At 40.5% G+C, this 16,148-nt stretch overlaps 1 protein-coding gene across 6 annotated transcripts in view; it reads left to right on the top strand.

The window, feature by feature from the left end:
• Nucleotides 1-16,148, top strand: part of KIAA0232 (KIAA0232 ortholog) — a 98,305-nt gene that overhangs the window by 34,064 nt on the left and 48,093 nt on the right. For 5 of the 6 annotated variants that reach the window (XM_033213676.1, XM_033213679.1, XM_033213678.1 and 2 more), the window contains exon 2: nt 5,255-5,754. In XM_033213676.1, the coding sequence (XP_033069567.1) occupies nt 5,524-5,754 (231 nt within the window). In that variant the 5' untranslated portion in view covers nt 5,255-5,523. Of the gene's footprint in view, nt 1-3,109; nt 3,229-5,254; nt 5,755-16,148 lie in introns of those variants that run through there. The other variant, XM_033213677.1, reaches the window with a different exon arrangement.

The raw sequence follows: 16,148 nt of genomic DNA, 5'->3' as shown, positions 1-16,148 counted from the left end.
GGTCAGGAGTTTAAGACCAGCCTGGCCAAGATGGTGAAACCCTGTCTCTACTAAAAATACAAAAATTAGCTGGGCATGGTGGTGGGTGCCTGTAATCCCAGCTGCTTGGGAGGCTGAGTCAGAGAATTGCTGGAACCCAGGAGGCAGAGGTTGCAGTGAGCCGAAATCGCACCAGTGCACACCAGCCTGGGTGACAGAGCAAGACTCCGTCTCAAAGAAAAAAAAGAATACACTCCCTGTACTGGCAGTAGCTCAGTGGTTCCTTCAACAGAGAACACTTCCATTTACAATAGACAACGCGCACGCGCGCACACACACACACACACACACACACACAACCTAGGAATACATCTAACGAAGGAGGTGAAAGATCTCTGTAAGAAGAACAATAAAATTATAGATAACAAAAATATGGAAAAATATTTCATGTTCATGGACTGGAAGAATTGATATTGTTATGATGGCCATACAGCCCAAAGCAGTCTACATATTAAACACTGTTCCCATCAAACTACTAATGTCATTTTTCACAGAATTGGAAAAAAAAAAACTATTCTAAAATTAATATGGAACCAAAAAACAGCCCGAATAGCCAAAGCAATCCTAAGCAAAAAGAACAAAACCAGTGGTTTCGTGTTACCTGACTTCAAACTATACCGTAAGGCTACAGTAACCAAAACAGCATGGTACTGGTACAAAAATAGATAGGTAGACCAATGGAACAGAATAGAGAACCCAGAAATAAAGGTGTACACCTGTAGCCATCGAATCTTCAACAAACTTGACAAAAATAAGCAACAGGAAAAGGACTCCCTGTTCAATAAATGGTCCTGGAATAAATTACTAGCCATATGCAGAGGAATGAAAATGAACCCCTACCTTTCAGCATATATAAAAATTGACCCAAGATGGATTATAGATATTTAAATGTAAGAAAACTATAAAAACCCTAGAAAAAAAACTTGGAAACACCATTCTGGCCTTAGGAAGGAATTTGTGTTAACTAAGTCCTCAAAAGCAATTGCAACAAAAACAAACATTGACAAATGAGATCTAATTAAGCTAAAGAGCTTATGTATAGCAAAAGAAATTATCAACAGAGTAAACAGTGTACCGTATTGATAGATACACTATTTTGTATACAGACTACCTACAGAATAGGAGAAAATATTTGCAAACTACATCTGGATATTGGACACAGGTCCAGTATCCAGAATCTATTGGAAACTTAAACAATTAAACAAGAAAAAAACAACCCCATTAAAAGTGGGCAAAAGACATGAACAGTTTTCAAAAGAAGACATACAAGCAGCCAACAAACGTATAAAAAAAAGTTCCACATCGCTGATTATGAAAGAGATGCAAATCAAAACCACAATGAGTTACCATCTCACTTCAGTCAGAACGGCTGTTATTAGAAGTTAAAAAACAGATGCTGACGAGGCTGCAGAGAAAAGGGAACACTTATGCACTGTTGGTGGGAATGTAAATTAGTTCTGCCACTGTGGAAAACAGTTTGGAGATTTCTCAAAGAACTTGAAACAGAACTACCATTTGACCCAGCAATCCCATTACTGGGTACATCTCAGAAAAAGACACATGTACTCATATGTTCATCATGGCACTATTCACACTAGCAAAGATATGGAATCAACCTGGGTGCCCATCAACAGTGGATTGCATAAATAAAATGTGGTACATATATACCATGGAATACTATACAGCCATTAAAATAAAAGAATGAAATCTGTCCTTTGCAGCAACGTGGATGCAGCTGGAGGATAATATCCTAAGTGAATTAATGTAGGAACAGAAAATCGAATACTGCATGTTCTCACTTAAAAGTGGGAGTTAAACATCAGTTACTCGTGGATGTAAAGGTGACAGCAGTAGACACTGAAGATTGCTATAGTGATGATGGGGGGAGGCTGTAGGTGTTGAAAAAACTGTTGGGTAGTTTTCGATGGCTACAGGTGTACACCTTTATTTCTGGGTTCTCTATTCTGTTCTATTGGTCTACATATCTATTTTTGTACCAGTACTTGGGCAATGGAATAATTCATACCCCAAACCTCAACATCATGCAACATACCCAGGTAACAAACTTGCACATGTATCCCCTGAATCTAAAATAAAGGTTAAAAAGGGAAAAAAAGAAGCCGTATCTTACTTGGGTAGAGCAGGTAGAGAAGTTTGGGGAAAAACTGGCATGTTTAGGCTACATCTACCAGATTGACATTTAGGAAAATAAATTTGAATTCTGTGGAAAGAATTAAGTGGAGGGTTTTTTTAATAAGCAGCATATAATTAGGTCTTGCTGTTTTAAAATTCAGTCTATCTCTGCCTTTTAATTGATGTGTTTAGGTCATTTACATTCATTATTATTAACAGTTATATTATCAGAATTTGTCTTCAAGTGATAGTAGATATACCATTTTCATACAAGAACCTTATAATAGTATTCTTACATTTGTCCACTCCTGGCCTTTATGCTACTGTTGGCTTACATTTTACTTATATGTATGTTATTAAATAAAAGCTCTACAATGTTTTGTATTATTTTTGTTTAAACAGTTATCTTTTAAAGATATTTAAATAATAAGACAAATGTTGTTATTTCTGGTGCTTTTTGTTCCCTTGAATGGATCCACATTTTGTTCTGTCTTAGTCTGTTTTCTGTTGCTATAACAGAATGACATAGATTAGGTATTTATAAAGAATAGTTTATTTGACTCACAGTTCCTGGAGGCTGGGAAGTCCAAAAGCATGGCACTGGCATGTAGTGAGGGTCATGCCATGGCAGAAAGCATCACATGAGGAGGAGGGTAAGAGCAGGCGAGAGTGCTTTAGACAGAGAGAAATGGGGCTGAACTTATCCTTTTATCAGGAACCCACTCCTGTGATATGAGGTTGGAGCCCTCATGACCTCTTAAAGGTCTTACCTCTTAATACTATCACAATGGCAGTTAAATTTCAACATGAGGCTTGGAGGTGATATTTAAATCATAGCATTTGCTGGCAATAAATTCCTTCAGTTTTTGCATATTAGAAAAAGTCTTTGTTTCACTTTCATTTTGAAAGTTTTTAATTTTTTGCTTTTTATTTTTATTTTTTATTTCCATAGGTTTTTGGGGGAACAGGTGGTGTTTGGTTACATGAACAAGTTCTTTAGTGGTGATTTCTGAGATTTTGATGCACCCTTCACCTGAGCAGCATACACTCTACCTGGTTTGTAGTCTTTTATCCCTTACCCATCTCCCCCTTTCCCCCCGAGTTCCCAAAGTCCACTGGTATCATGCCTTTGTATCCTCATAGCTTGGCTCCCACTTGTGAGTGAGAACATACAGTGTTTGGTTTTCTATTACTATATTACTTCACTTAGAATAATGGTCTCTAGTTTCATCACGGTCACTGCAAATGCCATTATTTCATTCCCCTTTGTGACTGAGTAGTAGTCCATTGTATATGTGTGTGTGTACGTGTGTACACACACACCACAATTTCTTTATCCTCTCATTGATTGATGGGCATTTGGGCTGGTTCCATATTTTTGCAATAGCAAATTGTGCTGCTATAAATATGCATGTGCAAGTATCTTTTTGAAAGACACTTTCAGTGAGTATAGAATTCTAGGTTGACAGTTTTTTTTCTTTCAGTACTTTAAAGTTTTTGCTCCATTATTTGCTCACTTGCATTGTTTCCAACAAGAAAACTGATGTCATACTTATCTTTTGTTTGCTATATTTAATGTTTCTTTTTTCTCTGAGTGCTTTAAAAATTTTCTGTTTATCACAAGTTTGGGCAATTTTTTTATAGTGTTCTAGGGGTCATTTTCTTCATATTTCTTGCACATCTCCAGAATTGAGTATATTATTTAATTAACAATCTCTCTGGCATCCTGAGATCCAAACGTTAAATGAATTATGGAATGTTTTGAAAGTCAGTTGGAAAAGTTCAGCTGGTGAAAGTTACAGAAAATCTTTGCTTTAATTTATCTAGTTGTCATAATTCAGATAAGAGTGTAGTAGAGAGGATTTCAAAAGTAGCAAAACATGTATTAGTGACACATTAATTTAGTAACTTAGTCCTGTGGTGAACTTAAAACTGCTGTCTTTATATTTAATGTGTGTAAAATTTACCATGTAGCGATAGATAAATTTAAGAAACTCAGTTTTAAATCTTTGGGTAATAGTATTTGTCTTTCTGACTTGATGCTTTTACTAACATTTATTAACAATACTTTGAAAGTAATTTTTGATAACCCTCTTATTGTCTGTTAAAATTCATGCAAAAGTTGAGTTTAGGAGGTTTACCTTTCATTACATTAGTTTTCATTTTCTAGTGGTTTGTAAATTAGCCAGAACTCTAATATAAATAATATTATGATTTAATAAAGCAATTGTTAGATTACTTTCACATATTGAAAGTATGTTAATTTGGGGGAAGCTATTAAACTAAAAGTGTGTCATCTGTCGTAAAAGCTAAGAAATGCAACCTAGGTATATAAGAAGAAAAGTTGCAATAGGTATAAGAGTATAGACTGGCTGTAACAGACTGGTGCTCCACCTTTATTTGTGTGAAATCAGAGGTGACCAGTCCTAAAGTTTCAAGCCTTACAAAGTAATTAATTACCTGTATAAAACATAAAGAACTACTTTTTTTACCCATGTTTCAATGAAATTACTCTTCATCTACTGATTTCCGTTATACTTAGTTATGAACTAGTGATTTATTAGTTAAGTTTTTCAGCATTAAAGAAACAAAATTTTACTAGTCCAATCTCTTGAGATAGCAAAAAAAAAAAAAAATTGGTATAATTGAGCAGGAGGAGAGCATCAACTTCTGAATTTTTATTTGTTTCGAATGATACTCAGCTTTTTAAAAGTTCACAATGTTGTTTTAAGTTTTTTAAACATTTATTTTTAAAGACAAGATCTCAATATATTCCCCACGCTGGATCACAGGGGTTATTCATAGGTACAGTCATGGTGCAGGGCAGCCTGGAACTCCTGGGTTCAAGCAGTCTTCCTGCTGCAGCCTTCCAACTTGCTGGTATACAGGAAGGTACCACAGTGCCTGGATTCATTTTAGAAGTTTAAAATGTCAAAGATTGTAGGGGGTGGATATCAGTGTTCTAAGAAACCAAAAATATTTTAATAAAGAGGGACATTTGATTCATTTGATTTTTATTCTCAAAAGGTCAATGATTTATTATTTATATATAATGCATATTTTTTTCCTCTCATTTTTGTAGGTTCTGCCGGAGACTTCCATTTGGCCTCAATGGGAAATTAAAGTAGAAAATCACATCTACATGTATGTTGCTATCAGGATGTTGATTCATTAGTCATGCCTGAAGAGGGAAAGTCTGTTTTAGGTGGCTGACTACCAGCAAAAATAAATGCTTATCCTACATGTCAAGCATCTCTCCTTTTTACTGGAGTGAAAATCCCCTCCAGATACCAACAGAATATCAACTGCAGAAAATGCTTCACATTTTAAGGATGTCGGCAACCTAAATTCATGTACCCTATCTGTACAGTTGTTGTGGATGGTTTGCCATCTGAAAGCTCCTCAAGTTCTTATCCAGGCCCTGTGTCTGTTTCTGAAATGTCTCTGCTTCATGCTTTGGGTCCAGTGCAGACCTGGCTGGGACAAGAGCTCGAGAAATGTGGCATTGATGCCATGATTTACACTCGGTATGTCCTCAGTCTTCTGCTGCATGACAGCTATGACTACGACCTGCAGGAACAGGTATTTACATATTTTAAGTGTTTTGTGAAAACTGATTGTATCTGTATGTATACATTCCTCTTAAACAAGCACTTTCATACTTTAAAACTGGGCTATTCGTGTGTGTCTGCAAACATTTAACCTGTCAGTGACCAGATGGTAAGATTGCCTTGGAGTGTCAATCAGCCTGTGTCACTGAGCACCCTGTTAAGTGCAGTTATTTTATTCATGGTTAGACTTTCTCACTGTTGATTACGTTTTGGCATAGACTCCAGATCTTGTCATGGATTGGTCATAGTTTGATGACCTGCTACCTTTGAGTAGCAGTGCTCTAGAATGTTGATTTCTACTATTTAGAAAACTCACACATTATGAATAGATATGTAAACATTGTATCTATTATACTTCTTACCATTCCAAATTTAATATTGTATTTTATCTGCAAGAAAGATATTTAACTGCTTATTAGTCAGTATGTATGACAAATCAGTAGACTTTAAACTTCAGTAAAGCACACAGTTTTGCTATAAGTCAGTGTGTGTCACCTTGTAAGTTGGTCATTACATATTTTACTTGACTTTGCTGCTGAGTTTATAGTGAGAAATTGGGCTGGGTGTGGTGGTTCACATTTATAATCCCAACGCTTTGGGAGGATCCCTTTAAACTGGGAGTTTGAGACCAGCCTTGGTAACATAGAATCCAGTCTCTAAAAAAGTATTTAAAAATTAGCCAGGCATGGTGACACGTGCCTGTAGTCTGTAGCTACTCAGCAGGCTGAGGTGGGAGGATCGCTTGAGCCCAGGAAGTTGAGGCTGCAGTGAGCCATGATTGCGCCACTGCACTCCAGCGTTGGCAACAGAGCAACACCCAGTCTCTCTCACATGCATACACATGAGAGAGAGAGACAGAGAAAGAAAAGAAAAGAAAAGAAAAGAAAAGAAAAGGAGAGGAAAGGGGAGGAAAGGGGAGGGAGGGGAGGAAAGAAAGAGAAACCAAATACAGGTTCTTGAAAAAAATCTTAACCTTAGTCTCATTCTTAAGAGGAGCTACTGAAAGTGAGGCCTGCCAGAGGGAACCAGAGTCATCAGTAGTGAATAAATGGGCTCTGGGTGACTTCTGTGTACAAATTTCACGTAAAGTCTTTTGGTTTTTATGGACAGTAAAAAGAAGGAGGTATTTTGTGGGCAGTTTTTGTTGCTGTTTTAAACCATCGTTACCCACACTGAAAGCAAAGCAGGAAGAGTTTCATTGTCAGAAGAAATTGGCTTTGCCCCTCCAAACCACACAAAAAATCCTCAAAGTTCTATAAATAACACATACAGAGGATTTCACCAAGATGCTTTTTTTTTTTTTTGAGACTGGGTCTTGCTCTGTCACCCAGGCTGGAGTGCATTGGTGTGATCATAGCTCACTGAAGCCTTGAACTCCTGGGCTCCAGCCATCCTCCCACCTCAGCCTCGCAAAGTGCTGGCATTACAGATGGGAGCTACTGTTTCCAGCCAGCTTAACATTCAGTTGTACAGAGCATGTTTGATGAGATGGTTTCCCATCGTGTCTAGCTGGACATGATGGACGTGTCTTGCTTCCAGGTTGCTTGCTGCCTTGGCTGGCAGTAGATCCAGTAAGGTTTTGAAGCGATTAACTTATAACCTAATAGTCAGCCAGTGTGTTATTTTGGTGGTAAGTATTTTGTATAATTTCCTTACCAGAGCTCTGTTATTTGCCATCATCTTTCTGGTAAATGTCAAATATACTCCTTTACAGGCAAGTAAGACGTTAAATCTACAAACATGGAAGGACTTTCATTTCCAGAAATGAGGAAAATATTTCTCATCATTGAAAAATTATATACTTCATTGTAAGCATGTACTCATAGGGAATGATTTTTTTTTTTTTTTGAGACAGGGTCTTGCTATAATTGCCCAGGCTGGAGTGCAGTGGCGTGATCATAGCTCACTGCAGTCTTAACCTCCTGGGCTCAAGCGATCTTCCTGCCTCTGTCTCCTGAGTAGCTGGGACCACATACGTGTGGCACCCCACCCAGCTAATTTTTTAAAAACTATGTCTCTCTCTGTTGTTACCTAGGCTGGAAAGAACAGTTTTTTAGTAGGACTTGAACTTCCCATTTCTTAGAGTTGTATGTCAGCAATATCAGTCTAGAATATTTAATCAACACCAATACATTTACTAGCACAAAGTATGTTCTGGGTGCTATAGGACATACAGGATAAAACAGGCCAGATGTTAATAAGATTATAGTCAATCACATCTCTGATCAGACTTGTGAATCCTGTGGTTTCTTTACTAGCTCTAGGGGGTTGTGGTCAGAGATAAGATGAACTATCAGTATCTGCAGCTGTGTTTGATCCTCCCTCCAGAGTTCTGGTTCATTCCTCAGGACACAAGACAGATAAAGGTTAGGGAAAGCATAACATGTCTGGAGTTACAAGGAGAATCCATAGGGAAATAAAAGGCCCTAAAATACTTTTCTACTTGGTCCAGAATAACAGCAGTGTGTGCCAAGTCCCATGCCGATGAAGAAGGTTAAATTTTAAATGATACCTGTTTTAATAAGACATGACTTGAGAATCCTTTATCCCCTACATTACTTTTCCGTGAAGTTACAGTCTCTCGTTAAAGGTGGCAAAAGCCAGATGCCTGACTCAAAGGGAGGATGTGCTTACTGTTTCCCCAGGCAGAGAGGATGCAGAAGCCAAGGATGGTTCTCTTCTAGCAAGAGTAAGGAGAGTGGAAGGGCCCTTAGCTTCTGTCATTCAGAACTCCGGCTAACAGCAAGGCTGACAGACCTGGGTGAAGATGTGTGCCACCTTTCCTGATCTCTGGCTCATGCTTGTGATAACACAGCCCCTCAAGTGGAGGCCAAACCACTCTACTCCTGGGTGTTCATTTCCTCACATCTTCTCTCACCCCTTTGTCCTTGAGTTAGTCTAGCCTTGAGCGGCCAGTTTTAAGACCCATCACTTTTCCTGGTTTAGGCTAAAGCAGACACACAGTGCTCTTGAGTTCTGAAACAGATTGGATGCCTCAGTTTGGTCTCAGCTGTGCAGGATGATAAGGAAGTAAAGCTTGATCAGATCCTGGTCTTGTTTAAGGCTGAGTCACGTATAAACCTCTAATTTGGGCAGGGTTTAAACACAGTTGTGGTGGTGGACTGGTTACAATGTAGTTCCAGAGAACAACTGCCTTGTAATATGGAGATATCATCACTGTGCCAGTAGTTTTATAGTTTTATTTCCACAAATGTTTCTTCTTTCTTTTTTTTTTTTTTTTTTTTTTTTTTTTTGTCGTGATTACTCTGTCTGGGAAGTATATTCTCAAATAATCAGGAAATCACTACATACCACTTTTATTTTATATAACCGCTTTTCTTCACTATCTTTCAAAGCCCAGGTCACCTGTCTCTGAAACTTTTTCTGATAATTTCTGATGAAAGCAATGTCTTCTACCAAACTTGATAATATTTTACTGTAAAGCTTTTCATTAGTGTTACCGGAATGTATTCTGTTTCTCAGTAGGTTATAACATCCTTATGGGTAGAAATCATATATTAATCTTTTTTAAAAAGTTTAACCAGCCTGGGCAACATAATGAGACCCCATCTCTTAAAAAAAAATTAGCTGGAGGCAGTGGGGTTTACCTGTAGTCCCAGCAACTTGGGAGGCTGAGGTGGGAGGATCACTTGAGCCTGGGGGTTGGAGGCTGCAGTGAGCAGTGATCGTGACGCTGCACTCCAGCCTGGGAAACAGAGCGAGACCCTGTCTCTTAAAAAATAAATAAATGTAACTTTTTAAAATGAAGTAATTTCAGACCTCAGAAGTACAGCTAGGATAGTACAGAGAACTCTCATGTTCTCTTCAGTCACCAATTGTTAGTATTTTCACACGTTTGCTTTCTTTTTTATTGATATATAATAGTTGTACATATTTGTGGAGTATTGTAATGTTTTGATGCATGTATATAAGACGTTATGATCAAGTCAGGGTATTTGAGTTATAACCTATCTCCTTAAACATTTATCTTTTCTTTGTGTTGGAAATAGTCCAATTCTTTTCTAGCTATTTTGAAATATACAATAAATATTGTTAGCTATAGTCTCCCTACCATACTGTTGAATACTAGAAGTGACTCCTTCTGTTTAACTGTATGTTTGTACCCTTTGTACCCTTTAACCCACTTCTCTTCATCTTCTACTTTTGCTTTATTTCTGTCTTCTCTTCATGTTGACCTCTCTGAGTTAACTAGCATGTTCTTTTTAAGATCAAAGACTTTCCCTTGATCATATTACAATTACAAAATTCAGGAAAATTAGGATAAAACTTTATTGTCAGATATACAGTCAATACTCAGTTTTTGTCACCTGTCCTGATACTGTTTCTCACTGCAGTTTTCTCCCTCATCTAGTATCTAGTTTGAGATTATGCATCGACTTTAATGGCCACATCCCTTTAATCTCCTTTCGTCTGGAATAACCCCTTGTTTGTCCTTTGTGTCTCATGACATTGACACTTTTGGAGAGTCCAGGCCAGTTTTGCAAAACATCCCTTAATTTGGGTTTGTTGGGTATTTCCTCGTGTTTAGAGTTGGCTTGTGCGTTTATGGTAGTAGCATTGCATAATGATGTTTCCTTTTTTTCTGCATATCACATCAGAGGGCCAGTGACAACAGTCTTTTTCATTCTTGGAGACGCTGACTTGGTTCCTCATGGTTCAGATGGTGTCCACCAGGTTTCTCCTTGTAATGAATAAGCGATCTGTGCAGGGAGACTTTGATACTTTTACCATCCATTGATGTCCTTGCCTGAATCAGTTATTAGTTGGGTGGTTGAAAAATGGTGATTTTTCGGCCGGGCGCGGTGGCTCAAGCCTGTAATCCCAGCACTTTGGGAGGCCGAGACGGGCGGATCACGAGATCAGGAGATCAGGAGATCGAGACCATCCTGGCCAATATGGTAAAACCCCGTCTCTACTAAAAAAATACAAAAAACTAGCCAGGCGAGATGGCGGGCGCCTGTAGTCCCAGCTACTCGGGAGGCTGAGGCAGGAGAATGGCGTAAACCCAGGAGGCGGAGCTTGCAGTGAGCGAGATCCGGCCACTGCACTCCAGCCCGGGCGACAGAGCGAGACTCCGTCTCAAAAAAAAAAAAAAATGGTGATTTTTCTAACTCAGTTTTCCCCTCTACAATTAGTAGTTGACATTCTACTACAGTGCCTTCCATCTTTTAAAAATCAGTAGCCTAGTCACATAAGGAACATTACAGCATGTAAGATGCAGCGCCAGCCACTTCATATATAAGGATTGCCTTATTCAGTCTGCAAGCCAAACCTCGAAAGTAAGTGTTAAGCTCCCACAGCCTGAAAGTGAATGGCATGGCAATGTGCATTGACTGGTGACCTGGAGCATGAAGCCTAGATCCTGTACATCTTACAACACATCTGTTACATTCGTTTAAAACATTTTACAGTTTTACTCAAAAATGACTAAAAGGAGAACTTCAGTAACATTATAACTTTAAATGGAGTGAACTTTTCCTGCCTAGAGGTTGTGCTAGATTGATAGCAGCAGATCTCCCCATGATCTGTCACAAGTGGGAAGGGATACACTAGCAGATGAGGGTGGCTTTCACTATAGTTCTTATAACCCCAAATATGCTTTTGTCTCCTTCATAGCTAATTAAACTACCAATTGAGAGTTTATTAAACCTTTTCTTGTATTGTTATACATTGATGTTCTCAGCATAATGCATTCTTTGTTTATTATTATTATTAGGAGTCTGTGATGATAACAGAAAACCCAGCTCGGTCTGGCTTAAACAGAAGTAATAGTAAAAGCAAACACATTTATTTCATGTGCTGTGTGCCAGCCGCTGTTGAAGGCACTCATTTTCCATTCACAGTAACTCATTTAATCCTCCTTACACCATCCTGTTATTATTTGTATTTCATAGGTGGAGATACTGACAGTGGTTAAATAGCTTGCCCAAGGCCACACAGCTAGTAAATTTTGGAGCATTTACTGAAATATCTGGGAATCAGCGCTGACCCCAGTGGCAACTTGATCCAGGACCTACAGTAAAATCAGTACCCCATCTTTTAGCTTGCCTTCTCTGTTGTCTTTTTTTTTTTTTTTTTTTTTTTTGAGATGGAGCACTCACTCTGTTGCCCAGGCTAGAGTGCAGAGGTGACCTTGGCTCACTGCAGCCTCCACCTCCTGGGTTCAGGTGATTCTCCTGCCTCAGGCTCCTGAGTAGCTGGATTACAGGCATGCATTACCACGCCTGGCTAAATTTTATATTTTTAGTAGACACAGGGTTTCACCATGTTGGTCAGGCTAGTCTTGAACTCTTGGCCTCAAGTGATCCACCCACCTTGGCCTCCCAAAGTGCTGGGATTATAGGTGTGAGCTGCCATGCCTGGCCTGTTTTCTTTATTCTCAGGCTTCACCTCTACCCTGCCTGCTGTGAGCTCAGACTCACACCCTTTTTTTGTGTATGTGTGTCCAGCAGAAAGAGCAGGCTTCTCATCCTCATAGGTCAGCTTTGCTATGGAGCTGTTCCTGACCTGACCTCTGCAGTGACAAGACTTGGGTGGCTAGGGTACAAGCACCTGGAACCACAAGGACTAAGAATTGGAGAGGATGATTCTCCAAGGGAAATACAGAAGAATACTGTGCTGAACCACCCCAAAAAAGTCCTAACTACCTTTGTACAAAGTAGTGCTTTCTTTCTCTCCTTCCTTCCTTCCTTCCTTTCCCCCCTCCCCTCCCCTCCCCTCCTTTTCTTTCATTTGTGAGACAGAGTCTTACCCTGTCGCCCAGGCTGGAATGCAGTGGTGCGATCTCGGCTCACTGCAACCTCCGCCTCCCGGGTTCAAGCAATTCTCCTGCTTCAGCCTCCCAAGTAGCTGGGATTACAGGCGTGCGCCACTATGCCTGGCTAATTTTTGTATTTTTAGTAGAGATGGGGTTTCACTATGTTGGTCAGGCTGGTCTCGAAATCTTGACCTCATGATCTGCCCGCCTTGGCCTCCCAAAGTGATAGGATTACAGGCGTGAGCCACCATGCCCGGCTCTCTCTTTTTTTTTTAAAGACAGAGTCTCAGTCTGTTGCCCAGGCTGCAGTGCAGTGGCACAATCATTGCTCACCAAATTCCAGGGCTCAAGCAGTCCTCTCACCTCAGCCTCCCAAGTAGCTGGGACTATAGATGTGCACCACCATGCCCAGCTAATTTGTTTTTTGTAGAGATGAGGTCTTGCTTTGCTGTCCAGGTTAGTAGTACTTTCTTTTTCTAATCTATTACTAGTTTCTAAGTTGTAGGATGTATTCCCTGATTGTACTGCATTCTAGGATACAGTCTTCACATAAACTGTTTTCTAGTATTATCCCTTCTAATGATTTTGTTGTCTTTCTTTCTTTTTTTTTTTTTTTTTTTGAGATGGAGTCTCGCTCTGTCACCCAGGCTGGAGTGCAGTGGCGCCATCTCGGCCCACTGCAAGCTGTGCCTCCCGGGTTCACGCCATTCTCCTGCCTCAGCCTCCCGAGTAGCTGGGACTACAGGCGCCCGCCACCACGCCCTGCTAATTTTTTGTATTTTTAGTAGAGTCGGGGTTTCACTGTCTTAGCCAGGGTGGTCTCGATCTCCTGAGCTCGTGATCCACCCGCCTCGGCCTCCCAAAGTGCTGGGATTACAGGCGTGAGCCACGGCGCCCGGCCGATTTTGTTCTCTTTCTCTAGGAGTTTTTTTTGCAGATCGCCTCAAAAATGATCCTTTCATGATGGCCCCTCCATCTGAGTGATGGCTTTAGGTGTTGTTGGACTGTTACATTTTCTTTTTTAGATCTTAGGACTCCCAGAACTTTACTAACTGTTCCAGATAGAGAACAACCATGGATTCTGTACGAGAATAAGAGGTTTTTTCCCTTAAACTTTTTATTGAGGCATAAAATGCATACAGAAAAATGTACAACTTGATGAATTTTCGCAAAGATCACATCCCTGTAACTATAACCACACACAGAAATAGAAGATGACTGGCAACCCAGAAGCCCACCTCGTGTCCCATACAGCTTCAGAATTCCTCGCATGATCAGATGGGAGTCCAGCAAAGTGGCCTCTGCTTCCGACCCCTTCTTCTTCCTTGGCTCCTGGCGTCTGTGTCTCGGGCTCTCTCCCTCTTCTGCTGCTTTCTTTGCCTCTTTGAAGGGCCACCTTTTCCTCAGCCTCTTGGCCTGGACCAAGGTCAGCACATTTCCCCAGGAAGGAAGCAGCTGCAGATGTCAGTGCCCTATGCCCACACCTACCCTGCCCTTGGCATTCACTGTCTTCTCAAGGCCTGGCACCTCAGCAGGGCTCTGATGCCCTGGAGCAGGTGATGTGGGTTTGGTTTGGCTTTGTGTCGCTACTGGCTTTTCTAGTTAATCTGGGCAAGAGAGTTGTGATGCCACCAATTACTTTTTAACAGAGTATTTGTTTAATGGCGTAGTTTGGTTTTGATATGTATTTTGTCTTATCCTCAGTCTTTCCCTGACCCACTGTATTTAAAATAGAAGCCTCCCATTCTTAACCCTCTTACCTGCTTTATTTTTCTTCATGACATTTTTTATTACCTGAAATTATATGATTACTTGTGATTTAACTATGTCTCTCCTACTGGCATATGTAATTATGTAATTCTTTTTTTTTTTTTTGGAGAGGGACTCTTGCTCTGTCGCCCAGGCTGGAGTGTAGTGGCGTGATCTTAGCTCACTGCAACCTCCACCTCCTGGGTTCAGGCAATTCTTCTGCCTCAGCCACACGATTAGCTGCCATTACAGGTGCCCGCCACCATGCCCGGCTAATTTTTATATTTTTAGTAGAGATGGGGTTTCACCATGTTGGCTAGGCTGATCTCCAACTCCTGACCTCAAGTGATCTGCCTGCCTTGGCCTCCCAAAGTGCTGGGATTACAGAAGTGGGCCACATGGCCAGCCAAAGTTGGGGACCTTTTCTGCTGTTTTCTGTTGGATTTCCAGCCCTTAAAACAGTTCCTGGAATATACAAGAGGCTCAGATACGTATTAGACAAATGGATAGCCATATGCTTCTTTCTCAGGCAGTGACTTATGCATAGGAGGGAAGCATGATAGGGAGTGGGTGTAGACCCCATAATCACACACTGGGGCCTGCCCTGCAGAGAAGTTACTGTTGCTAGTTTTAAATCCCCTAATCAAATTGTATCTTCTAGCTCAGAGTCCATCCTTCTAGAAACGTAACTGGATGATTACATTATCCGTACTTGCCCACAGGTTGTATAATAATAATCCCAGGCCTGATTGCTAGGCGAGACTCATCCCCTCTTCACTCAGCGAAGCTCATTTGCTCCTTTAGCCTATTTGTAACACACTCCTGTAGTGTGTCCTGTTCAGCGTTTCGCTTTTGGAAAGCTAGCATCTGCGGTGTTTCCTGTTAGAGTTTATTAGAATCTGTAACTATAGGAACTATAAAAGTCTGACCATAAAGCGCTCCTCGTGTGTGTCACTGCATACACTGTATTTCAACAAATATTTATTCAACAGACTTTAATTAAATACTTTCTACATCACAAGCATTGTTGTTTGCATTTAAACAACATTTCCTATTTTTATTCTCTTATTTCAAATCAGCATTTCAGAGCTCCAGGAAGGAAGCCAGGAGTATCTTTCTAGAACCTTCCCTATCCCTGAAAACTTCCTAAGAATTATTCCATGCTATTGCTTGAGCCCAGGAGTTTGAAACTAGCCTGGGCAACATGTAGAAGCCCTGTCTCTACAAATAATACAAAAATTAGCCAGGCATGGTGGTGTGTGTCTGTAGTCTCAGCTACTTGGGAGTCTGAGGTGGGAGGATCACCTGAGCCCGGGGAGGTCGAGGCTGCAGTGAGCCATGATTGTGCCACGGCACTCCAGCCTAGGCAACAGAGTGAGACTCCATCTCAAAAAAAAAAAGAAAAGAAAAAGAATGTGTCTATGCTACTGATGGAAGAACATATACATGCCAGTATTCACTTTGACTCCCATAGTGACAAAACCATTCTGGGTGGTGGGTATGAAATAGCGTATACATCACTGAATAATTCATGAAGAATTAAGCAGGAGGTATCAGAAGGGTTACAGGGTGAAAAAACTTGTACCACTGACCCAGACCAAAATTTCCTTTAATAGCACCTTGACTTTGGAGGCTGAGGCAGGAGAATGGCGTAAACCCGGGAGGCGGAGCTTGCAGTGAGCTGAGATCCGGCCACTGCACTCCAGCCTGGGTGACAGAGCGAGACTCCGTCTCAACAACAACAACAAAAAAAATAGCACCTTGACTTTTATCCCAAGCGACTGTCAGACCCCCAGCCTCCTGTTCTCTCTCTCCCTTTTGAGATTCACCCCCTTACA

Source organism: Trachypithecus francoisi, unplaced genomic scaffold (assembly GCF_009764315.1).
Source record: "Trachypithecus francoisi isolate TF-2019V2 unplaced genomic scaffold, Tfra_2.0 Lachesis_group1, whole genome shotgun sequence".
In the NCBI taxonomy this organism is placed as follows: Eukaryota; Metazoa; Chordata; class Mammalia; order Primates; family Cercopithecidae; genus Trachypithecus; species Trachypithecus francoisi.
The sequence above is the reverse complement of the archived record's forward strand: the minus strand, read 5'-3'. Positions and strand labels throughout refer to the sequence as shown.